Here is a 23,807-nt window from a genome sequence, read left to right on the forward strand (position 1 = left end):
AATGTGTTTGTTAGAGCATGTGACAGAATGGTTTTCTCCTGCTGGTTTTATGGCTTGATTATTACAGATTTTCAGATATTTTTCCCTTCACTTTCTGCAAGGAATGCTTCAGGGACAGGGAGAATAAATCCATGTAGTCAGATGGCAGTTAGGGGGGGGGCAAATGTCAAGAAGTGTCCTGCTACCTTCTGACCTCAGGCATATCACACTTCACAGCATCTCCCTGAAGTTCTTAGAAGCCTGAATTATTTGCTTCTAGAAGTTTTGAGAATGCTTAATATTGTTATGAATCTTTTCCTAAACTTTCACAGGAATTTGCTGCCTCTGAACGAGCCCGTCGTCATGCTGAGCAGGAAAGGGATGAGCTGGCTGATGAGATTGCAAACAGTGCTTCAGGAAAGTGAGTCATCAAATGTATCAATTCTGATTCTGCAGAACTTCAGGCTCCAGCAGCTGTGATTCTCAGTTGTCTGCTGGCTAATTCCATACTGACCCTGCCTTCATGATGAAAATTCCTGGTTTTTACCAATAGAGTTGCAGACATGGGAGCTTCTCATGGCAACTTGTGATGCCTGAACTAGAAGCTAGCTAGCCAGTGGCTTTGTATCAGATCTGAATGTGTCTTGACCCAAATACCTCCTTTCTAGGTCAGCACTGCTGGATGAGAAGCGGAGGCTGGAGGCTCGGATTGCACAGTTGGAGGAAGAGCTGGAGGAGGAGCAGAGCAACATGGAGCTTCTCAACGAGCGCTTCCGAAAGACCACGCTGCAGGTGAAGCCACTGCTGGCAGTGCTGCAGGGGCAGCTGGGGAGTTAAGTGGAGGTTCTGAATAGCACCAAATGAACTTCTCTTCCTCTCCTCTGCAAGGTTGACACGCTCAATTCTGAGCTGGCTGGGGAGAGGAGTGCTGCTCAGAAGAGTGAAAATGCACGGCAGCAGCTGGAGAGGCAGAACAAAGAGCTGAAAGCCAAGCTGCAGGAACTGGAGGGCTCTGTCAAGTCTAAGTTCAAGGCAACAATATCTACTCTAGAAGCTAAGATCGTACAGCTAGAAGAACAGCTTGAGCAGGAAGCCAAGTAAGGAAAAAAAAAATCTGTTTGCTTGTGTTTGCTCTGTCAGTTGAATGCCTGAAACCTCCATGCCTTCATTTTTTGTAGGGCTGAGATGTGAGTTTACAGCACAGGCAGAAGGGTTTGTTATCTGGAATCTTACTGTTGAGGAGACACACTTGAACAAGACAGCTGTCAAGTAATTTGGGTTGAAAGTTTCATTATCCATTTGCTCTGAAACTGTTGAATTAACTCTTGAAGTTACCTGGGTGCCTATGTTGATTGGAAGTCTCAGGATCCAGAGGGTGCTGTGGAAGCTCCTTGAGGCAAGATAAGATGGGACATCCCCTTGAGACACCCACTCTCTGGTTAGAGGAAGCAAATAGAACAGCTTAGGTGTGACACCTCAAGTTAGCTGAGATGAATCCTGTGCCCTGCAGAAGTCTCTGCGCTGAGGAGCTCTTCCAACCTGTTGTCATCTTGGTCCTCCAAATCACTGGGTTTTTAGCTAGTCCCTCCCAGCACCTGCAGCTGGGCTGTCATCACCATCTCCATTCTCTTTGTGCTTTTGGCTATGTGTGAGGACTGTGCAAGAACTTTAAAGCTGCTCTCTGCAATCTCATTGTGAAGAAGCCCCTTCTGACCCTCTATTCACCCTGCACACCCTGCTCATGTTGCTCCAGTGCTGAGGCTTTCAGAGCTGCACCCAAACCACCAGGACACAGAAATTGAATTGGTTCTGTCAATGGTGGCAGGTGTGTTAAGAGGACTCAAGTCTCAGTTCCACTATGAGGCAAAAGCCTTTCAGAAAGGGCAGAATCTGTGGGGGCAAACTTCAAGTGCTGGGATAAATTCTGGCTTTTGATCATTCTAGGGAAAGAGCAGCTGCTAACAAATTGGTGAGGCGTACAGAGAAGAAATTGAAAGAAGTCTTCATGCAGGTGGAGGATGAACGCCGGCATACAGACCAGTACAAGGAGCAGGTAGGTGGAGGGGCTTAGCTTTGGAGACTGGTTTCTCAGAAAAGGCGAATTAAACCTTGGAGGGCTTGTTAAAAAGCATTTCAATGAAAACATTTGAGGCAGCCCCTGTATTGATTGCTAAACCCCTAGAATAGCTCCCAGCAGTCATAGAATCATGGTGGGAAAGGAACTTCAAGATCATAGAATCATCCAGGTTGGAAAGCACCTCTGAGATCATCAACTCCAACCCTTGATCCACTCCCCCCGTGGTTCCCAGCCCATGGCACTGAGTGCCACATCCAGTCTCTTCTTAAAAACCTCCAGGGATGGAGAATCCACCCCCTCCCTGGGCAGCCCATTCCAATGCCTCATCACCCTCTCTGCAAAGAATTTATTCCTAATATCCAACCTAAACCTCTCCTGGCAGAGCTTAAGCCCATGGCCTCTTGTCCTACTGATACCTGCTTGGGAGCAGAGCCCGACCCCGCCCTGGCTCCAACGTCCTTTCAGGGAGTTGTAGAGAGTGATGAGGTCTCCCCTGAGCCTCCTCTTCTCCAGCCTGAACACCCGCAAAGATTATCAAGTCCAACAGTCAAAGCCTCCCAGGTGTGCTGGGTCATTATGTTCCCTGGCATCCCAGAGCCAGGAGCTGCAGCATTCCTGGAGGCTGTGGGTTCATCCCCAGCCAGGGTGCTTGGGGAGCAGAGGGTGTAGTTGGCTTCCCCAGTCAGGGGGGGGTTGCAGCTGCTGAGTTTGCTCCTGACGCCCTGATTTTGTGTGGCCTTGTAGCTGGAGAAGGCCAATGCCAGGATGAAGCAGCTCAAACGCCAGCTGGAGGAGGCTGAGGAGGAAGCCACACGTGCAAACGCTTCCCGGCGTAAGCTGCAGCGGGAGCTGGATGATGCCACAGAGGCCAATGAGGGTCTGAGCCGGGAGGTCAGCACCCTGAAAAACAGGTTAAGGTATGTGTGGCAGGGCTTGTCTGAGCCCCCCTGTGCTCACAGGCTCCCTGAGGACCATCCAGCTGTGGCACTGCAGCGTTAGGGAATGGTCAGACTGGGACCTGCTTGCCAAGGGTGGTGGTGGTAAGGGGGCAGCTGCCAGACCACAGGGATGGGATATTCCTGACATCTTCTGAGCCTGAGATCTGTGGAGCTCCCATTGATGCACTCCCTGGGGCTGCCAGTTCAATCCAGCTGTAGGTAAAGGTGCCAGAGGTCACAGCTCAACCATATGTTTCCTCCAGTGCCACCCTGTGGCTCCTCACCCCTCCTCTGGTGGGAATGTCCAGCACTTCACTGGAGAGCAAGTTTGGGAGATCAAGCTCTGTGTCCAGTGCAGGTGGTAGTCAGCAGAGGTGATGCTGAGGCTGGTGCAGAATAAAAATAATCCTGACAGGGAGATCTTCTGAGCTGGTGGGTTGTAGGGATGGCAGGGGAGGTGGTGCAGTGCATCACAAGGGAGCAGTCGAGGTGTTTTTGTTGGAGAACCCACTCTGTGTGGTGCTTGGTGGATACACACATCAGTATTTTAAATTACTTGGGTCTTGCCAGATTAAGGTGATGGCACAACCCAAGCAGGAATACCAAAGTACCAGGAGGTGTTTGCACACAGCGTGGAGACCCCTTGGTCAGGGAGAGGGTTTCCAAACTCCACCCGTGAAGTTTGTCCCGGGGGGTGGCCCCGAGCTGAGCTGCCACGTCCCCCAAGAGTGCGCAGGGGTGGGGTTTGGGGAGCTGTGAATGTGTCTGCGATGGGTGACACTCGCTCACCGCCTGTGTTGGTGACAGGAGGGGCGGCCCCATCACCTTCTCCAGCCGGTCCGGCAGGCGCCAGCTCCACATCGAAGGAGCCTCCCTGGAGCTCTCGGATGACGACGCGGAGAGCAAAGGCAGCGACGTGAACGAAGCTCCGCCCGCCCCCGCCGAGTAGAGCCCGGCCCGGCCCTGCCCTGCCCGGACGCGGACACCTCCGGAACAGCCCTCAGGAGGAGGAAAAGGACTTTTCCTGACCACCCAACTGCCTTGTGGCTCTAAATCTGCCTTACCAGACGTCGGCATGCTACAAGGTTACTTATCATAGGTCAACTATGTCTTAAGGCTCTGCAGCCTCACCATACTGTACCCTGCTTCAGATATAGGTACAACTGCTTTTTTTTTTTTTTTTTTTTTATAATAGTAAACAAAAAAACGGGATCGTCTGTGTTCAGTGCATCTCTTTTTCCAGATCCTCATTGTAAAGCCATTTTATAAAGCATCATGTGAAGGATGAAACTTTTTTTGTTGTTGTTGTTGTTTGGGGTTTTTTTTTTTATTTTTTATCAGTACAGAAAACTTCATTCCCAGAGGGCAGGTGGTTGGGACAGACCCGTTGTCATGACTCTGCATGCTCTGTCATACAGAACATCCTTCCACTTCTTCTGTGCTCAGGCAGCCCTGGGCTGTGCTGGGTCCCTTGGATCACTGCAGACCAGACCACACCTCTATCTTTCTTTTCTCCTCATTGTTGTGAACAGCACAAAACCAGCGAGCAAACTGTGAAAAGGCCTCAGGAAGGGTTTAGAGGTAAACGTAGGGATAAAGGAGTAGTGTCCATTTTTAACCTGCAGCATCACTTTGACGTGTTCTCAGCACCTCTCTCATTCATCAGTGTTCCTGCAGTACAGGCCACCTGAAATGTCCTCACCCTTCCTCATCTGTACAGTTTTTCTGCCTCTCTGAGACCTTGCTGCCACCACACCCGACAGAGCTGTGTATATATATTCAGGCCAGCATCATGTGAACAGCAGTGGGAAACACACACAGTGTGCAGGCAACATTAATTTATTAATTTATGGCTGAGTTTAGGAGCCTTCAGGACGTGGAGCCGAGCGGCTACCCCGTGGGAGGAGGTGAGGGGGTCCCTGAGGAGCAGCGTGGCCACAGGAGCAGCACAGCCACTTGCCCTGTGGCTTCTGAGGAGCCTGTGGCAGGGGCTCAGCGAGGGGGTTGCCCGCCTACAAGTTAACATGCCAGTGGATGTGAATCCTGTTTTGTTGGGGTTTTTTTTGTTTGTTTTTGTTTTTTTTTTAATTTTGAACAGTATTACAGCAAGTAGTTAGTGTTCTTTTTGTTTAACTAGCTGAAAAACTGACATTACAGAAAGTGCCTTAGACACTACAGTACTAAGACAATGTTACATATATAATTTGCCTATATAACAATGATTTAATGTATTAATTTTGACTGTGCTTCATATCATGTACCTCTCTAGTCCAAGTGGTATTATTGATATTAGTGACAATGAATCAGTGTTAACTAGGAAACTTCCTCTGCCACATGCTCAGAAAAAAAAAAAAAAAAAAAAGAAAACACGGATTTCCTTTTTTTTGGTTAAAAGCTTTAACATCCATCACAAAGGTTTTGTTGTGTGTGTTTGGATATTTTTAATCAAACTGGCTGTTGACCACCAGGCATCTGACTGCAAATATCTTGTTTTCTTGTATACCCATATTTCTAGACAATGACTTTTGTAAGACAATAAATTTATTCATTATAGATGTGGCCGCCTGCTCTGTTTACTTACAGGAAAAGCTTTCTCCTGAGGCTGGCATAGACCTTAATAAATGAAAATATGACTGGAAGCTGCCTTTTCCCTTCTTCCTGTTTTGTTTGCTTGAGTTTTGTTTTTTTTTTTTTGACCTAAATACAGCATCAACGGCCAGGTCAGGGCCTTGGCCCTGTCATAGCAATCACAGTGCTGAGCTGCAGTCCTACAGCACAGGCTCAGCCCATGCTCTGTCTTTACGGGGCTTTTTTCTGAGCAGTGAAATCCCACACTGCGTGTGTGTCCCCTGGTGCTCTGTGCACTCCCTGAGCCAGGCTGGGAGCTGAGCTCTGCCTGCAGGCACTGAGGGGCTGGGGAAAGCTGCTGCCAGCAGTGGGGACTCCCTGGCTCAGTCCAGCTTGTGTCTGTACAGGGAGCAGCCTGGAGCCAGAGAGCAGGAATAAGGATGGGAGGAAAGGAGATGGGGGTGGAAGCTTCTGGGTGGGTTCTGCTGCATAGGGCAGGAGGGGATGGGCGGGTGGGAGCTGCTCTGAGCTGCCCAGGGCTCTGGGAGCCTCCCACCACCATGGGGCTGCTGGGGACTCCCCTGCTCCCCGGCAGCAGCTGCTGGGCACTTTGCTCAAGTGTCTTCCAGGCTGTGGGGGCTCCTCCAGGGAAGGGCTTTTCCCTGTCCCAGGCTCTGTACAGGAACAGCTCCTCCTTACCAAGGGCTGGGACTGCTTCAACCCCTCTGCCAGGCACTCCCAGGGAGTAGAGTGGGCAGGAAGGGGAGGAGGGCCTGGAGCTGGGGCTGTGAGGGAGGGAGAGCTCCAGTCCCTGGTGCCAGCAGAGCTGGGGGGGCTCTGGGGCCCAGGGCTGCCGCAACCCTCTCAGCCCAGCAGGCACAAAGGGCTAGAGGGACACACACACACACTGTTCAATTCCTCCAAGGAAGCAAAAATCTTGTGCAGCTGCCATTGGAGACCTCCAAAACTCGCCCAGGTTATTAGAATCAGTTTGGGCTCAAAGAGACCTTAAAGCTCCTCCAGTGCCACCCCTGCCATGGTCAGGGACACCTCCCACAGCCCAGGGTGCTTCAAGCCCCATCCAACCTGGGCTGGGACACTGCCAGGGATGGGGCAGCCACAGCTTCTCTGGGAAACCCTCACACCAAAGAATTTCTTCTGAAGATTTCACCTCAATCCACTCTTTCCCCAAATCCAGTGCCAGGCAGAGGCTGCAGTTGAGGGAAGTGCCCAGCAGTGGCTGCTCCCTCCAGGCACATCTGGCTGGTGAAGTAGGAGACACAGGGAGAGCACAGAGCAGCAGCACCAGCACACTACAGAACAAAACACAGCCACTGCCACCAGTTCTGCAAAATCCACTGATTCCACATTAAAAGAACTTTATTTTTTTTTTTTTTAAGATTGCGGTCATTTCTGTTTTGTTGTTTGGTTTTGGGTTGTTTTTTTTGTTTGTTTTGTTTGGGTTTTTTTTAAACTACATCTGTGTCACCAGGGTGGTATGGTACACTGTCCTATTGAAACAAGCCATATAGGTTCTGAATAAATAAAGCTACAAAGCCCAAGTTATGTACAAAGATCTTAGGCAAAGATTGTATGTTTACAAACCTATGTACAATAAAACAAATGTAAACAGTCAAATGCAGCAGAGGATGCACAAGGAAGGAGGAACCACACAAACCCCAACAGCACAGGGTGGGGGCTGCCCAGCTCCTTGCTGCTGGAGCCAATGGGTTTTCTTAGCGCTTGGAAAGAAACCAACTTGGAGCTGCAGAGCCAATGGAAGGAGAAGGAGCAGCCTAGGAATGACCATTTCTAAAGCCACAGTTCACATTTCTCTGCGTTTGATGGGTTTGTTTTTTTTTTAATCCACCACCTCTGAGGCAAATAGAGAACTCACACAAATATGCTGCCTGACAGACCCACATGCTACAGAGTCGCCCAAAACTGTCACAGAAGCCTGGAGGTGACACTGCGGAACCCACTCATATATTACAGAGATCAGAACATGGCTGTGATGGCTACAGGGGCCTGGGATGGGGTTTCATGGCACTGCAGCCAGGTGGGACGAGTGCCTTCCTCATGGAGTCCCTGCTGTGGAGGTGTGGGGGAGTTTGGCTGATGAGGGCTGGGGAGAGTGGGGCAGGGAAGCTGGGACAGGGGCAGGACACATCCCTGCCCCACAGCCAGGCTGGGGATATGCCTCAGCAGTGCTCAGTTCCCCACAGCTCCCCCTAAGGCAGCTGACACTGCCACCAACCTCTGCTGGCCCCATGAGGGTCCCCCTTCTGTGCACTGCCCAGCACCTCCACCTCCTTCCTGCCCTTGCTCAGTCCCAGCCCCCCAGCAGCCTGATCCTGATGTGCTGGGGGACTCCTGGGTAGGCTCAGCCCCCCTCCCCCAGCCCACTCCCACCCCAGCAGGAGGGACACACACTGCAGCAGTGACACCCTGGTGCTGGCCAGGCAGGAATGTGTGAAGCTGCTCAGTCACATACCTGGACCTCCATTCCCATCCACAACTCTCCCACCTGCAGTGCCCTGTGTCCTCACCCCAGGTCCAGAGCTGGATGGGGAGGGCAGGAGCTGCATGTCCCCAGGGGTGGGATGGGGGGGCAGGCCTGGAGCAGAGGAGCCTTTCAGAGGAGCAGCCAACATTTGTGTGACACCAAACCTAAGTTAGAGGAGAGAGAAAGCCAAGGGCCCCAAGATTTGGCAAGCAGGGCTCCTGCATCCCCGGAAACAGAGCACTCAGTGGTGTGGCAGAGGGACAGAGCACATCTGCTAGAGCAACGGGGGGAAAGAAACTGTATTAACATCAGCTGGAGGGCCCTGAGAAAGGGCGGCTCCTCGGGCACCAGGGGGCGGCCATGTTCCAGCAGGCTGGGACCGGGAAGGAAGGGATCAGGAGGAAGTTCTGCTCTTGGTGGGCTGAGAAAAGCATCCACGAGTCCCAACAGGACCTCCCAGGGGCTCATACACTCAGAGGTAGCATCCCAGGTGCTGAGGATGGACGAGAGGCTCCCAGGCCAGGGGGACCTTGGTCAAAGCCGTTTACTGCCCTAAGGAGCAAGAAGAGACAGAGTGGTGAGGAGCAGCCCCAGGAGGTGGCACTCACTGCTCACGTCTCCCCACCACCACCACCAGCTACAGGACAGACCCCACTCCTGCCTCCTCCTGCAGCCCTCACCCTGGGTGCAGGAGCAGAGCCAAGAGGTGACAGTGGCAGCACTGACACCCCCAGCCAGGGACAGACACCCAGGGGGGGGCCTCAGCCCCTTGCTGAGCTGACTCCACCTGAGTCTCCCGGTCCTGCAGGGGATGGACACACAGAGGGCCAGGGCTGGAGCAGCCGCATGGCCAAGCCCTCCAGAGCTGCTGCCTCCTACACCACCCCCAGCTGGGCTGCAGTGGGGGCTGCAGGAGCCTCCACACCCCCAGGATCCACAGGTTTCCTCCATCCACAGGATAATGGGATAGGTGAAGGAGTGGTGAGCTTGGTTTCCTGGTGGGTTGGGAGAGGAGCACAAGGATCTGACAGCTTTTCCTTCTCTTCTCTGTTCTGGTTTTGAAGGACCTTCTGCAATTAGGCTCAACTCACAGCATCTGCCCAGGCTGCTGATCACCACCACAGCCTTGACACCCAGCAGTGACCACATCCCTGGATCAGGACACCACATCCACACCCACTGCTGTCCCAGAACCAGCACCCTGCCCTCCTTGGTTGGGTTTGTAATATTGAAGGTGGGGGTGAACCCCCCAACACCACTTCAAGGCAGGACAGATTAGGGGCCCCCAGCTCCCCAGAAGTGCCTCTGCAGCACCCCAATCCCCTGCAGCCTGGAAGATGCCCTTGGGAGAGCCACCCCTGGGAGAGGAGACATTTCAGGAGACAGCCTCTGCTGCTTCCATCCGCAAACTGAAAGCAAGAGAAGGAAGAAAGATGAGAGTTCTACTGATGAGAAGAAGCCAGCTGGGAGCTCCTGGCTCTGGGGTCCCAGGGCTCAGAGGAGCACTCCCTGCCACTGCTATCCAAGGGATGGATGTGCCAGCAGGGCACCTGGAAGTGCTGGTGTTTGATCAGTCACCTGAAAGCCAAGTTCTGTGGATCCTGGATCACCTGACAGGGAGCTGAACGTGAGCCTGCAGTGTGCCCATGTGGCCAACATCTTGGCCTGTACCAGGAGCAGTGTGACCAACAGGACCAGGGAGGTGACCTTACCCTGGTACTCAGCCTTGGTGAGACTGCACCTCAAACACTGTGTGGTTTGAGCACCACAGGACAGGAAGGACATAGAGATGCTGGAGAGGGTGCAGAGAAGGGCAACTACTGGGCTGATGAGGGGTCTGGAGAACAGGTCTGATGAGGAGAGGCTGAAGGAGATGGGGCTGTGCAGCCTGGAGAAGAAAGAGGAGGTTGAGGGGAGACCCTATTGCTCTCCACAACTCCCTGAATGGAGGCTGCAGTGAGACAGGTGTTGTCCTCTCCTCCCTGGTGACCAGTGACAGGACAAGAGGTAATGAGGTCAAGCTCTCCCAGGGGAGGTTCAGGTTAGATATTAGAAAAAAAAAAATGTCTTCACAAAAAGAGTGGTTGAACATTGGAACAGGCTGCCCAGGTGGTGGAGGCACCATTCCTGGATGTGTTCAAATGACAGGTAGATGAGGTGCTGCAGCAGATGGTTTAGTGGTTAGGGGCTGTAGGGTGGACAGCTGGACTTGGTGATTCTGGAGGTCTTTTCCAATGCTGATGATTATGTGATTCCTACACTGAACTCTGAGCTGCTCCTTGTGACAGATGCTATGGGATGGTACCCAGCAGCTGTGCCCTGGGCACAGATGGGGCCATGTCCCCTGCCATGTTATCTCCACCCTGCACCGTGCTGGCTGCACCCCTCACCCCCAGGCACCTCCCTGAGGAGCTGTGTCTGAACCAAACCCCAAGAGGTGGTGCCAGCACCACCTGAGGAGTACCAACTTCCACAGTATTCCTATTTCTGGGGCACCAACTGCTCCCAAACTGGGTTTCCAGCACCACACCTGAGCTCTGCCTGAGTCGGGGGTGTGAAACCCTCTGATGGAGCTGCCTCTGCAGGCAGTTTCTCCTCTTAAATGAAGTGACACATCTCTCCCTCAGCTCCTGCTCAGGGGCACATCGAGCAGCTTGGGTGCCCTTTCTCATCTCCCAGAAGTACACAAAGAAGTTCAGAAGCCACAGAGCTGTCAGATGTTCAGCACAGATGCCACATGGATATGACAGGACTCTGCCTAAATCACCTGTGCCTAAATAGATCTGTAAGACCTGAAACAAGAAAGGAGAGGAAGCCCCTGGCAGAGCTGTGGCTGCAAGAGGACGAGTGCTGTAAGCACCCAGTGTCACCCAGCACAAAGTGGGGAGTGCTCACAGCACAAAGATGCACAAAGGAGACACAAGTAGTTTTTCTGATGAAGATGGAAGAGAGAAACCCTGCTTAGAAGCCCTCTGGTGACTTCTCTACTGTTTGCTGATTAAAAAAGGAAAGAGCAGGAAGGCAGGAGAGTGCTTGTTTCTGGCAGCTCCTCCCAGGATCAGCTCCTGGAGTCAGTAACCTATATTGCCCAAACTTGCAGAAATAAAGCTTTGATCTGCAGAAAGCCAAATCCCTAAGTGGGGCACAGGAGAAGGTTTCAGAGAGTAGCAGCAAATGGGGGAATACTGAAATCTGCCATTGGGGCTGAGGTCTTACCTACTCATGGATTGCTGTTGGTAACATGAAAGCACACAAAAAAAAGGGGAAAGAAATCAGCATTACTGCCGTGAAGTAAAATAAAATACACTAAACACAGCAGCTGTAAAAAATAACAAGTCAGATGTGTTGGATGACTCTTCTGATGCTCCCAGAAGTGAGCCAGGGAAAGAAGTCCTTGTGTTCAGTCTCCAGGGTCTCAGACAGCAGCAGGAGGAACACCAGCACTGCTCCAGGACTGCCACAGATGCTGGGCTGCTGCATGCAGATGCGCAGTGGCCCAGGAACCTGCTTGGTGTCAAAGCCCAGCCAGGTCACTCACCTCCTCCTTCTGCCCTGTCTCCCCATCCCTCAGACCTGACCTGCTCTGTGGGGCCACTGCTCTGCCCCAGCTCTGGGCTTCCTGAGAAATTAGGCTGCAGGGTGCTTCAGAGGGAGCCATAAGCATGGGTTCCTTCTGGCAATGTCCCCTGCAGTGCTCTGATGGGTGTTCTGACTGCCTGGCCCTGCAGTGGCACAGACTCTGTGCCCATTTCAAGCTGGTGTCTTTGCTGAAGATAAGAAGATTACTCATTAATCTTTATTTCAAGGTGATTTTTTTTTTTTGCTTATCTTCATTATTCTTATCTTTTTGCTTATCTTCAGGACTCTCTTAAGCATCCACCAAAACCTCAGGAAAAGATTATCCTGTAGCTGAATAGCCCAGCCTGAGGAGTAAATGGACGTGGTCAAATCATCCTTGGAGACCAGCTCAGCAAAATAAAGGAGAGGAAAAGGGAATTTTCAGCAGGTCAGTGCTTTAACACACATCTCTGCCTCTTCTGAGCAGCAGCAACAGCACAAGGAGGTGGAACATCCAGCATGGTGATGTAAAGAACAGGATGGGGACACAGCTGTGGCAGATGAACCTGGAGGGATATGCACTTTTCTTTCCCCTCTCAGGGAGCATGGAGGGTTCTCTGTGCTGCTCACCACATATGCTGCAGGCTGCTCCTGCACCAAGCCCTGAGCCACAGGATCAGAGAATCATAGAATGGGTTGGGTTGGAAGGGACCTCTCAGGGTCCCCCAGTCCAAGTCCTGCAGTATCAGGGACACCCTCACCCAGATCAGGGTGCTCAGAGCATCCTAAAGCCTTGCCTTGAACATCTCCAGGGATGATGCCTCAACCCCCTCCCTGGGCACTCTGTGCCATTGTTCCACTTCCCTCCTGGGACACAACTTGTTCCTAACATCCAATCTAAATCTCCTCTCCTCTAATTTAAACCCATTGCCCCCCATCCTATCACTCCAGGCCCTTGCACACAGTCCCTCTCCAGCCTTCCTGTAATCCCTTCAGGCACTGGAAGATCTCTGTTAGGTCTCCCTGGAGCCTCCTCCTCCTCTCCAGGCTGCAGAACCCCAGCTCCCTCAGCTTATCTTCATAGGAGAGGTGTTCCAGATTCTTGCTGGCACTACCCTGTGACCCAGAGCAGGAACCCATGTTGTCCTCTCCCCCTGCTCTTTTACCTTGGTCACTGTTTGCTTCCCTCCCCCTTAGCCAGCATGGGGAGCCAACAGCCAACAAAAAAAAAAACAAAAAAACACTAAAGGAAAGACCTGACCAAAGGGCAAACTCCTTTTCAAAATTAAGTAAATGAATAGCAGCAACAGACTCCATCCTGTACTTCTGCTGTGACTGACTGAATCAGAAACATGCAAATGTTGGAATATTAACTAGCTGAGGAAAACAAGCACACACAAGCTTATGGTTGCAACAGGGCACAGCACCAGAGGAGTTTATCTGAAGGAAGGAGGAAGAGAGAGAGGCTACAGCCTCAAGCTTTGATATGGACTATTAGTTTGTAACAGTAGGAGAGCTACCTCATGCAGTTAGAACCCACTCTGCACCTCCAAGCACCAGGTTAGAACACATGCAACTTAGCATTGCAAATGAATTCATTTACCCATGACCAAGGTGGGGAATATGACCTTTTCACGCCTAGTGGAGAAAAATGGAAACAGGTTATGCACACAATAAAGACATTCTTGGGCATAAACCTGGTTGCAAGAAACAGAGCAAAGCAAAGGTGTTTAATTCACCCTCACCAAACCTCTCTCTCCTTTTTGACCTCTGTAGAATGAGACTCCGTCCTGCCTTTGCAGCTGAGGGGTCCTAGTTCAGTAGCAGGTGACAGGACACACAGCATCCACCTGCATCTGAATTTCTCTTGGAAAGAGGGAGATGTGGGAAACTTTTTAATAAGGTGGCCTAGGGAAGACACAGAAGACCCCAATTTCCCAGCCTGTGTTACAATCAGGGCTGTGGAAAACAGTGTCAGCTGTGTAAATACACCTTTGTGCTTCATTGGACTGAGAGAAGTGGGCAGGCAGAAGCACTTCTCATATTGAGACTTGAGCTTAGTAAAACAAAGCCCAGCAGATTCACAAAAACAATTCAAGATTAAACATCACCTACAAGGACTTGAGCATTCAAGAAAGCTGGAGGGGGAGCAGTGAAAAAGGAGTCAATGCCCCAAGGAACATTGGCTCACATGCTGATTCAGCTCTGCTGTTCCAGTGCCAAGACCTCTGCAGAACCCAGCAAGGTCAGAACCAAGTGGATAGAAGTTAATAATCAATCAAGAATAATTACAACAACAAGAAAAAAGAGTATCTATCTAAGAGCATCCTCAGGTGCTGTTCTGTCATGCCTTGGCATCTAAACAGAAACATTGTGTCCCTGAAAGAGTAAGACTGAAGGAAATTAATCCTATAGGAGGCTTTGTTGAGTTTTAAAGAAACCCAAAAAAACAGCCACCAACCAGGCAAGTCCTGACTCTTCCAACTCTCCAGCAAAGTTTCAGTGCAAGCCCAGCTGTCATCCAGGCTTCCCCTAAAGCAATGCTTTGATAATTTCTCCTACTTCTGCTCCCCTATGCCAGTCACTGCCTTCAGCTGCCTGCTCAGCTCCAAGGAGCAGGAGCTGGATGGGAGATGGAGACTTGTCAAACATTTTAACTAACAAGAGGTCAGAGGAAGGAAGGTAAATGGAACAGCAAAGCTATGCGTGAGTTTCCTCTGTCCCAACCTCACCCTTCACCAACTGCCTGCTTTTTAGGCAGTGCCTGCAGACTGGATGGGAACTAGAATCCCAGGGGGCTGTTTCAGGCTCCCTCAGCTATTAGGGACAGGGAGGAGAGCCCCAGGGCTGGAGAGAGAGGAGAAGAAAGGGCTTGCTTTGTGCCCAGCCACCACAGCCTGCTCCAGATCCATGTGCCAGGCTGCTGCATGGGGCCAGGACAGGGCTGGGACTCATTCAGATGACAGCCTGGTTTAGCTCAGAGGTGCAGAGAGCCTGACACAGGGGTGCAGAGCAGCCTGGAGATGTGTACACAGCACAGGCACAGACAGCACCCTCGGGGAGGAGAGAGGTGAGCAGCAAGGGGCAGGACAGCAGCACCATGCAGGGATCTGTAACAGCTGGCAGAGAAGCACATCAGTCATTCCCACCCCATCACACATCCTCCAACCCTGCTGTGAGAGTTCTCTCTCAGGAGGCTGAGATTCTGAGGCTTTTTCAGCTCCCACCTGCTCTAACTCCAGGCAGCCAGCCCAGATAACAAGTGTGATGACAATCTGGATAATTACAAGTGACCTCACACAGCAATCAGCTTATCCCTCACACCACAGCTTGGTGTAGCCCTGCTGCCTCCTCCAACACCCATAATCTCTCCCTGACACCTTGCACCTCAACTCTACTGCACTTGTGAACACTGCTATTGTGACACAGGGACCCTGCCACCCTTGCACTGTACAAACAGCCCCACAAGTCTGCCCGACTGGCACGTGATACTGACTTGAAGTCTCCAAAATCTTCCTTTCCAAAAGGCAGCCAGCAACAGTAGCTCTCCAAATCTCTGAATGCCAGTTGCTCTGATGCAACTTACCCTGCTACCCACATAGCAACACAACTCAGCTCAAACCAGGCTGACTGTAGGAAGCTCAGCTCATCTCCTCTCACATGACACTCTTCAGGCTGGTAACAGCTCATTTAATTCATCCAAAACAAATTCTGGATTCAGGATGTGCTGAATGTTAGTGTTAAATTGCACTGGCTTGAGGTTTAGCTAGTACCCAGGGGCAGTCAGGGAGCATAGAAGGTGTTTTAGCCAGTGACACACAGCAAAGCTCCCAGTGCCCCTTGTGCTGACACTGGAGGAGCACTGAGCTCTTCCCTTGCTCCTCAGGCCTTCCAGGACAACCACGAGCCCTGCCCTGTGAGGGACTGGGAAAAATCCTCCTGCTGAACCACTTCCTGGCATCCCAGGGGAAGCTCTGACCACAGCTGAGTCACAGGAGACACATGGGGGTAGTTCTTCCTGTGGAAGCAGCTTCTGGCTTCAGGGCTGAGCATGGAGGCAGCTGCCCCCTCAATCAGCCAGAGTTATGCCACTGATGAAGTTTTCTTTTCCCCTAATAGAGGGGGAAGTAGAGCAAACAGGACCCCACCCTCCAAGCCAGCATTTCTTGCCTGCCCTCAGCTGTTCTCTCCAAGGGAATCTCCAGATTTGGGGTTCATTTACTTCCCCACACACAAGCACACCAACAGCTATGGCTTGAGATCTCCTTCTCTGGGGTTTTGCATCACCTGAGATGCAGCAGCCCAGAGATGAGGCACCAGAGGGACAGAGAACGTGCTGTATCCTGCCAGCTAAGAGACAATCACACTTGCTTTTCCCTTTGCTTTCCAGACATCACACTGTCACCTTCCCCATCCCCTTGAGACTTGGGCTCCACAAATGATTTGTCCTACAGGATGAAAGCTGTAGAGACAAAGCAAGAAAAACTTCAGCTCAGAGTAGCAGAAATAACTCCAAATGGGGCCCCCCTTAGGGCAAAAACATCTCCCAGCTTACCCTTTGTCAAAGAAAGAAGTATGGCCCGGGTGAGGGTACTTTGTGCCATTGCTGTTCATCATGCCACTGTTAACATTCCCTGAAATGTAGGATTTCCTTGATGCCTGGTCCTTTGCAAAATTTCTGCAAGCAGCTAATTTGGATTCTAAGGCCTGTAAAAAGGGAAAAAAATGGTCAAAAAAATACTAGCTTAAGAATTTTGCTGCTTGAGTTCAAACCTTGACATGACCCCAACATCACCATGATGAGGACCCCACTGGGATCAACTGTGGTACAAACTGAACTAAATAGGAACAAAGCTGCCATTTTCTGTAACCCAGCCATGAGGGAAACCCAGATGATGAGATGCTGATGCCAGCTGCCAGGCACAAATTGGTTCCACTAGGGCTCAGATTTTAGAACATACCAACTTTCACATTATTACCTGAAATAGGAAGCCAATTCCTAAGAGAAGCTACCAAAACTTTTTGCTTCAGCAGCTGCAGCTGGCATACACTAATCAGAAAACCAAGAACCTAAAGCAGAATCCTCAAGTTTTGTGAGGGAATGAATATTTGTAAAGTTGATTTTCTTTCCCCAGAATGCCTTCTGGTATTTCTTTCTTAATCTCAGCTTGTAAAACTGCCAGTTTCTTAAGTGCCATTGATACACTTCAGAAAAAGAGGTGCTACAGCCACAGCATCAGAAGGAGGAATCAAAAGCAGCAGCTACACCATGGCCTGTACCTCATCTATACAGCTCCCAGGCAAGTCTTGTGAGATCTTTTTCCCCTGTAGATGGTGACAGCCTCTGCCTCATCCACTGACTCCTGGCAGGAGGGAGGCAGAAACCCTGACTTTCTCCTTCTCTCCTGCACACTACTGCCCTTCCTGCCATCTGTCACAAGCTGAGGTATAGATTGATGAATATCCACCTGGGTCCAGCAGAAAAAATATTTCTAGTATCCACTCTGTATGGTGGGGCATTCACACATTTGTAGTTATGTGCACTAGAGACAAAACCTCACCTCTGCAAGCTTTGGGCTTGATCCTGTTTCACACAGAAAAATATTCCATTACTAAAGTGCTGGCATGCTATCAGAAGTAACTGAACACTGCACAGTCTTCTAGAAACCCAGGTTCCTGAGTGACTACATAGGATACTGACCTCTCTCTTGGTCTAAAAGCTCCTATCAGCTATAAATAGCCAGCATGATCTGTGCCAAGTGACTCCCTGGCTTAGCTGCAAGCAAGGAAGCTGAGGGAAACCTTCTTGCAGAGAAAGGGACTCTAAGGCTTGGAATGAGACATCCTACAAGAAGCCAAACCCAAAGAAAACCCAAGCATCCTAATAATTGTTCCTAAACAAATGCCTGAGCTAGAATTTTGCCTCAGTGACAGAGCTGTGTGTCTAAGAGAAGGCTGGCAAAGCAGCCTGCTTATTAGGCATTTCCTGTCCTCCCAGAGTAATCACACAGGATTGCCATTAAGCTCCCTAAATGCCCTGCAGACTCTTACTCAGAATGATCCCATTTTAAACATGTCACTCTGTAGTCCTGCTGCCCTTCCAAACACACTGCCAGCTCACTGCCTCCTAACGAGGTGATTTTTCATTTCAAACTTTGCTAAAACAACTGTTTCTGCTGCAGCTGTTGCTGTCCTCAGTGTCAACCACCAGAGAAAAGCCAGCACCAGAGGCCAGACACTGAGGACATCCAAGTTTCCACTTAAAACACTAACCACTGAAGCACCTCAGTAAGTTTCTCATAACTCCAGTCATGTTTTCCTTCAACTGGCAGCCTAAACAATGCTGTAGCAGATGTTTCAACCACTTCTTCCCCCTTTGCAGTGGTAATCCCTTTAAAGGCTCACACGTTTTCACTTCCCCATCAACCACAGATGGAACATTTGGCTTTCTCCGGATTTATTTTCTCATTTTTTTACCAAAGGTTTCTAGATTTTTATCTGTTTTCAGGACCTGTTGCAGCTCTTCCCAAGTAGCTGAGGAAACCCTGGCAGCATGATCTCTGTGACACACACACTGACAGTGCAACTCAGCATCTTGGGTTCAGGAGAGAGGAAGCTGCAGGCCCCATTCCAAGGAAGAACAAATGGCTGAGAGTGCCTGACCCCACGTACCAAAGTGCTTGAGAAACTTAGGAATTTCATCACTGAATATTGGCATCAGAACCTTAGCAATATACTTTACAAAGCTAGATAATTTAAAAAAAATAAATTATACATTATCACATACTAAACACTGATTTGGAAATTACTGCATGTACTCAGCAGGGCCAAGGCCTTGTAACTGCACCCAAGGCTGAAAGCTCCACAGCAGCAGGGCAGAGGGAGGGGTACAGAGCACTCACCCCCACTTTTCGTAACAGATCTCCCACAATGTTGAGTGCTGATATTCTAGCTGAAGGAGTAAGGGGGCTGGTACCAAATCCATTTGGTATAGCTGCAAACACAGACAAGTTTTATTATATGCTTCACTCCTCCAGTTCTTGTGGTTTTTTTTAAAGTTTAAATAAATCGACTTCTACATAAAAATGTGAATCTAAAATCCTGCCCCAGACTATTCACATCATTACCCCCACAGTAACACAGACTACATGCTCACCAGCTATGGAAAAACAAAAAAAAGTTTAATTTCCATCCACTGCCCAGTTTCCCATTAGACTCACAGGCAGAGTTCATGCACTTTCCATCTGGAAGGCTCTTGCCCACAATTCATCTAATCCAGTCAGAGCTCTCTCTGGAATCTACTCCTTCTAATTTGAAGTAGAATGTATTAATCCTTGTGATTGTCCAGAGTTTTCCAGATGGGGAAGGGGACTACATGACCATCCTGCTGCCTCATAAAAAAATCAGGACCCTCAAAGAGTATGTGTGGTAACAGAGGTAGGCTAGACCATCAGAATTACTGTCCACCATTTGCTCACCACTGCTACTCCCCACTTAAGTAGAAATACCAGTTACTGCACTTCCCTGCAAGCCCAAACATCTCCAGTACTCTTCAGCAGGCATCTGTTCAGCCTGAAGAAGAGGCAGCTCAGGGGAGACCTCATCACTCTCTACAACTCCCTGAAAGGAGGTTGGAGCCAGGGGGGGGTTGGGCTCTTTTGCCAGACGACTTTCAACAAGACAAGAGGGCACGGTCTTAAGTTGTGTCAGGGGAAGTTTAGGTTAGATATTAGAAAGAATTTCTTTCTGGAGAGGGTGATCAGCCATTGGAATGGGCTGCCCACTGAAGTAGTGGATTCTCCATCCCTGGAGATATTTAAAAAGAGACTGGATGTGGCACTGAGTGCCATGGGCTGGAAACCACGGGGGGAGTAGAACAAGGGTTGGATTGATGATCTCTGAGGTCCCTTCCAACCCAGCCCATTCTATGATTCTATGATTCTACTCCAGAATGCAATCCCCTCTACCCCCAAAAAACCAGTATCTAAGCTTCACTGTCCTCCTTCCCTGTGGTATTTACTCATTGTACTTCTTAAATGCACCTGATGCTGCCCCAGGATTTAAACACACCTCATGCAATGTGGGATCCACACCTGCCTACATTTACTTCAAGTTCACTAACAACCACCTGGGCCACAATTGTTTGTTAACAAGCAGAACACACTACCAAATAGCAAGATACAGATTCCACGAAATACACCTTTTGGGGAAGGAAAACTGTTTTCTGATCCTTTTCCAACGGGTGTAGCTGGCAAGGAGAGGGAGGCCTGGACAGCAGAATCCATCTTTTCACAGTCCAGAGTTGGAGAACTGGGTGCTGACTTTCGGGTGACTTCTTGTTGCCTCTCCCGTACTGCTAGCTCTTGCCTTAAGTCTGAGGGTTGAAAGAAGAAAAAAACCAAACACAAATATTGGTGACTGATGTCTTTAACAAACACTCCCTCTGTTCATTTGGGAGGGAGGAGGAGACACTTTGCAACACACTTCCTTCTGCTGGCTTTCTCCAGCAGTGAGGAACCCACCTCAGTGCAGATAGCCCAGCACCATCCCTTCTCCCTACAGCAGGAAGGGAAGAGGCAGCACAGAATCACAGAATAATTGGGGTTGGAAGGAACCTTTCAGGGTCATCTGCTCCATCTGACACCCTCAACTAGATCAGGTTGCTCCTCAAGCCTCACCTTGAACATCATCAGGGATGAGGCCTCAACTACCTCCCTGGGCACCCTGTGCCACTGTTCCACTACCCTAATGGTAAAGAATTTTTTTCTAACATCCAATCTAAATCTACTTTTCCCTGATTTAAAAAACAGCAGACAGAGCCCTCCCAGAAGCAGGGGGCTGTGTGGTTCCAGCAAGCACCCCAGCAGATGATATGGCCTCAGAGTTTTTCTCCATCTGTAGTGTGAGTCCTGGGGCAAATCTGTTACAAGAACTGCAGCTGGTGGCTGCTGCTAATGCAGAATGATGTCCAGCTCCTGTTCAAACAGAAGTTGGGAAAAGGGAGGAATGACCAATTCTTGTGTTTCCAGTTACCCACATTCTTTTTCCAGTTAAAAATTCACAGAACTCTACACCAACCAAAGGGTTGTATCCAGTTTCTTGACACCTCAATAAGAGCAGACTGGAGGGGCTGAGGAGTCTCAAGGAGAGGGGAAGAGACTGGGGATTAGGAAACTCCTGTTCTATTCTCTCCTCCTCTCCAGACTGCTGTTTACCCCCACCTTGCCCCCTCCCATTCCCATAGATACTTGCTACAAAGAATATCCAGCACAGTTCAGCAGCAATCTATAAAATCCTCAGAAGGGACAAGATGCAAATAACACCTGGCAAGGAGGATTGTTCTTTTTTGGATAGAAAAACTTTTATCTGTTACCTCTTATTCCTTGCCTCAATCTGGTATGACATGGAAAAGCAAAATTAGTTGTATATGAACAGTTTTCAAGTTATCATAAATATTTAGAACTGATTTTAAGGAAAACAACACAGCTGAAATGAAAATCTATTTTGGCTCCTAGAAGAGGATTTGTAGCTGTTCATTAGAGATCTTATACTGGAGTTTGACATCACATGAGGTCTTTTAGTGTTCCTGTGTTTTGTTAGGGGAATAACATGTAGCTTTGCTACTCTAACAAAAGCTAAGAATTTCCAAATGACTTGTCCAAGAGAACAACTTGTCTTTTTATTCCATTGTTCTAAGAAAACAGTGCCCAAGGTTTTGTTGTTTTTTCCTTTGTTGCTGCCCTAGCCTCGAATTACAATACATGTATTTCCTCAGAAAACACTTCATCTCTTTTTTCATATTTATGGTAAAACCTCTGTGCTTCCAACAAAGGCTTTCAATTTGTGGAGGACAAACTTGGTTCAAAGAGGAGAATAACAACAGAAAATCCCAACCTGTTGTCAAGGGTTTTGTCTTAAACTCAGATCTAACTGAGGAATTAATTCACTTGGGAAACAAAGCTGAAAACCACTGATCTCTGCACTACATTAATGGCAGGCACAAGCTTAAGAGCACACTGGCCCCACCAGTCAAGACAAACATTTCTGCCAATCATTTAAAAAAAATGCTTCTCCAGTGTGAAAACCATTGGGGAATTCCCAACTCCTGACCCTTCACCAGCAACCAGGCTGGTGAAGGGACTCGAGCACAGATCCTACGAGGAGAGGCTGAGGGAGCTGGGGGTGTTGAGGCTGGAGAAGAGGAGGCTCAGGGGAGACCTCATCACTCTCTACAACTCCCTGAAAGGAGGTTGGAGCCAGGGGAGTTTGGTCTTTTTTCCCAGGCAACTCTCAGCAAGACAAGAGGGCACGGTCTCAAGTTGTGCCAGGGGAGGTTTAGGTTGGAGATTAGAAAGAATTTCTTTCTGGAGAGGGTGATCAGACATTGGAATGGGCTGCCCAGGGAAGTAGTGGATTCTCCATCCCTGGAGATATTTAAAAAGAGTCTGGATGTGGCACTCAGTGGACCAAGGGTTGGACTTGATGATCTCTGAGGTCCCTTCCAACCCAGCCAATTCTATGATTCTATGACCCTATTCCAAAACACTATCCTGATTATCTCTGCTCCCACAGGTCTAACCACAGTCTTTACTGGAATATCTTAAACAAACCAGGCAATTTCCAAGACGTGTAGAAGTAACCCAGGAAACTGGAATTTTAAACAAATCTATTTATTGAACTATCATGAATTTCCCTGTCATTTCCTGTGCTTTTCCTTTCTGTACAAGGCACAAACTATGATGAGTGGGAACTTTTGATAACACTCTTCAACTCTATTACATTGGCAGAACACATTATTTTTGTACTCAACTGTATTAAAAATTCTGAATTAATCTGATACTGATTTTGCCCTACATGACAAAATTTTTTCTCTTAGCTACACTGGACATACAAAGAATAGAGAACACATTGTTAGTAAGCAATACCCAATGATTACATTATGCATTATTTGAGGCTTTTTACAAGCTTTGGTTGTTACAGGTCTCTGTTGCAAACCAACAAGGTACAGAGACACAGAACTCATCAAGCAAGCCATACCTCTTGCTTCATCCTTTAATCTCTGCACAGAAACCAGCAATGATTCCTTGTCATCCAGTTCACTTTCTAAAAATGCATTTCTCTCAATAGCTTGGTTCAGTCTTTGTTCAAAGTCTTCCAATGAAACTATTGTTGCCCTAGAAACAAAATCCAGAATATTAGGTTCTCCAGCTCAGCTAACATAAAAGCGTATTCAAAAAATACAATAGAGGAAAAATGTCAGCAGGGCCTACACTGAAGTTTGTGATTTGAAAGCTAGGGAAATGCTTCTAAGAAAGGACTAATAAAACTCCAGAGAAACACTGGGATAAGATGAAAAGAACATGATAGCATCCGGCTCTCAGAGATGCACCAAGGAACTGGGAAAGAGTCAATGCAGTGCACCCAGTGCAGTTTTTCCAAAGCCATGTATTTAACCAGTGCATCAGCTCAGGTGGTGCTGTGCTCTCCAGAGCTTGGGACAGCCAACAGCCCAGCAAGTGCAGGAAGCAGGACTCTGGGGTATTGCCCAAGATCCAATTCATTCACTTACTTCAATGGGACAAATCCTGGTGTTAGAAGTTAGTCATGAATTTAAGACCCTTGTGGAAACAGGGCCCCAGCTCTCAGATTGTTCTGCCAGATTGCCAGAGGCTCATTCCTGGTTCCACTGAATCAACAGCAAAGTTCCCATTCAGCAAAAGGGAAACATGACCCACTCCAACCAAAACTGGGCATTTCTAACAGCAGCCTGCTCATTTTGTGCACTCACACACAGGGCACATTTGCTCCCTACAGTCATTAAGCTCTTATGCAAGGGAAGAGAAGACTCCTTTGGCCTGTTTTCTTTAAAAGGGACTACATAAAGCATTAGCTTCCTTCTTCAAAGGGGATTTGAGCTAGGGGGATCACAAATTCATTGTAAGAGTCCCCTAGCTGGTAGATTCAAAAGCAATGCACTGGCCTGGCTGGCTCTGCACCTCCTTGCACTGCTTGATTTTCACAGGAACACAAAGCACTTGGGTGCCTTTGCCTTTCCTGCTGAAAGGCAACAGTGCCAGCTGATGGAGGTGAACTCCAAGGGTGAACTGCACCATACAAAGAATCGAGTGCCTCAAGCTTTGTTTGGATTTTCCTGAATGTGTGTCAACTTCCCATTTAAGGA

General features: G+C 49.1%; 2 protein-coding genes across 8 annotated transcripts in view; one reads left to right on the forward strand and one right to left on the reverse strand.

Moving 5' to 3' along the window:
- Nucleotides 1-5,633, forward strand: part of MYH10 (myosin heavy chain 10) — a 101,830-nt gene extending 96,197 nt beyond the window's left edge. The window contains exons 36-41 of the mRNA XM_030461731.1: nucleotides 312-400; nucleotides 648-771; nucleotides 868-1,076; nucleotides 1,924-2,032; nucleotides 2,801-2,973; nucleotides 3,802-5,633. Coding sequence (XP_030317591.1) covers nucleotides 312-400; nucleotides 648-771; nucleotides 868-1,076; nucleotides 1,924-2,032; nucleotides 2,801-2,973; nucleotides 3,802-3,943 — 846 coding nt within the window. The 3' untranslated portion in view covers nucleotides 3,944-5,633. The remainder of the gene's footprint in view (nucleotides 1-311; nucleotides 401-647; nucleotides 772-867; nucleotides 1,077-1,923; nucleotides 2,033-2,800; nucleotides 2,974-3,801) is intronic.
- Nucleotides 5,634-7,025: 1,392 nt separating this feature from the next.
- The window catches only part of NDEL1 (nudE neurodevelopment protein 1 like 1), a 30,535-nt gene continuing 13,753 nt past the window's right edge, over nucleotides 7,026-23,807 (reverse strand). For 5 of the 7 annotated variants that reach the window (XM_030461735.1, XM_030461732.1, XM_030461733.1 and 2 more), the window contains exons 5-9: nucleotides 22,664-22,800; nucleotides 19,827-20,000; nucleotides 18,529-18,620; nucleotides 16,182-16,333; nucleotides 7,026-8,620 (exon numbers count right to left, since the gene is read on the reverse strand). In XM_030461735.1, coding sequence (XP_030317595.1) covers nucleotides 8,533-8,620; nucleotides 16,182-16,333; nucleotides 18,529-18,620; nucleotides 19,827-20,000; nucleotides 22,664-22,800 — 643 coding nt within the window. In that variant the 3' untranslated portion in view covers nucleotides 7,026-8,532. Of the gene's footprint in view, nucleotides 8,621-13,229; nucleotides 13,265-15,933; nucleotides 16,089-16,181; nucleotides 16,334-18,528; nucleotides 18,621-19,826; nucleotides 20,001-22,663; nucleotides 22,801-23,807 lie in introns of those variants that run through there. The other 2 variants (XM_030461737.1, XM_030461736.1) reach the window with 2 other exon arrangements.

The sequence above is a fragment of the Calypte anna genome, chromosome 18 (assembly GCF_003957555.1).
Source record: "Calypte anna isolate BGI_N300 chromosome 18, bCalAnn1_v1.p, whole genome shotgun sequence".
NCBI classification, from domain to species: domain Eukaryota; kingdom Metazoa; phylum Chordata; class Aves; order Apodiformes; family Trochilidae; genus Calypte; species Calypte anna.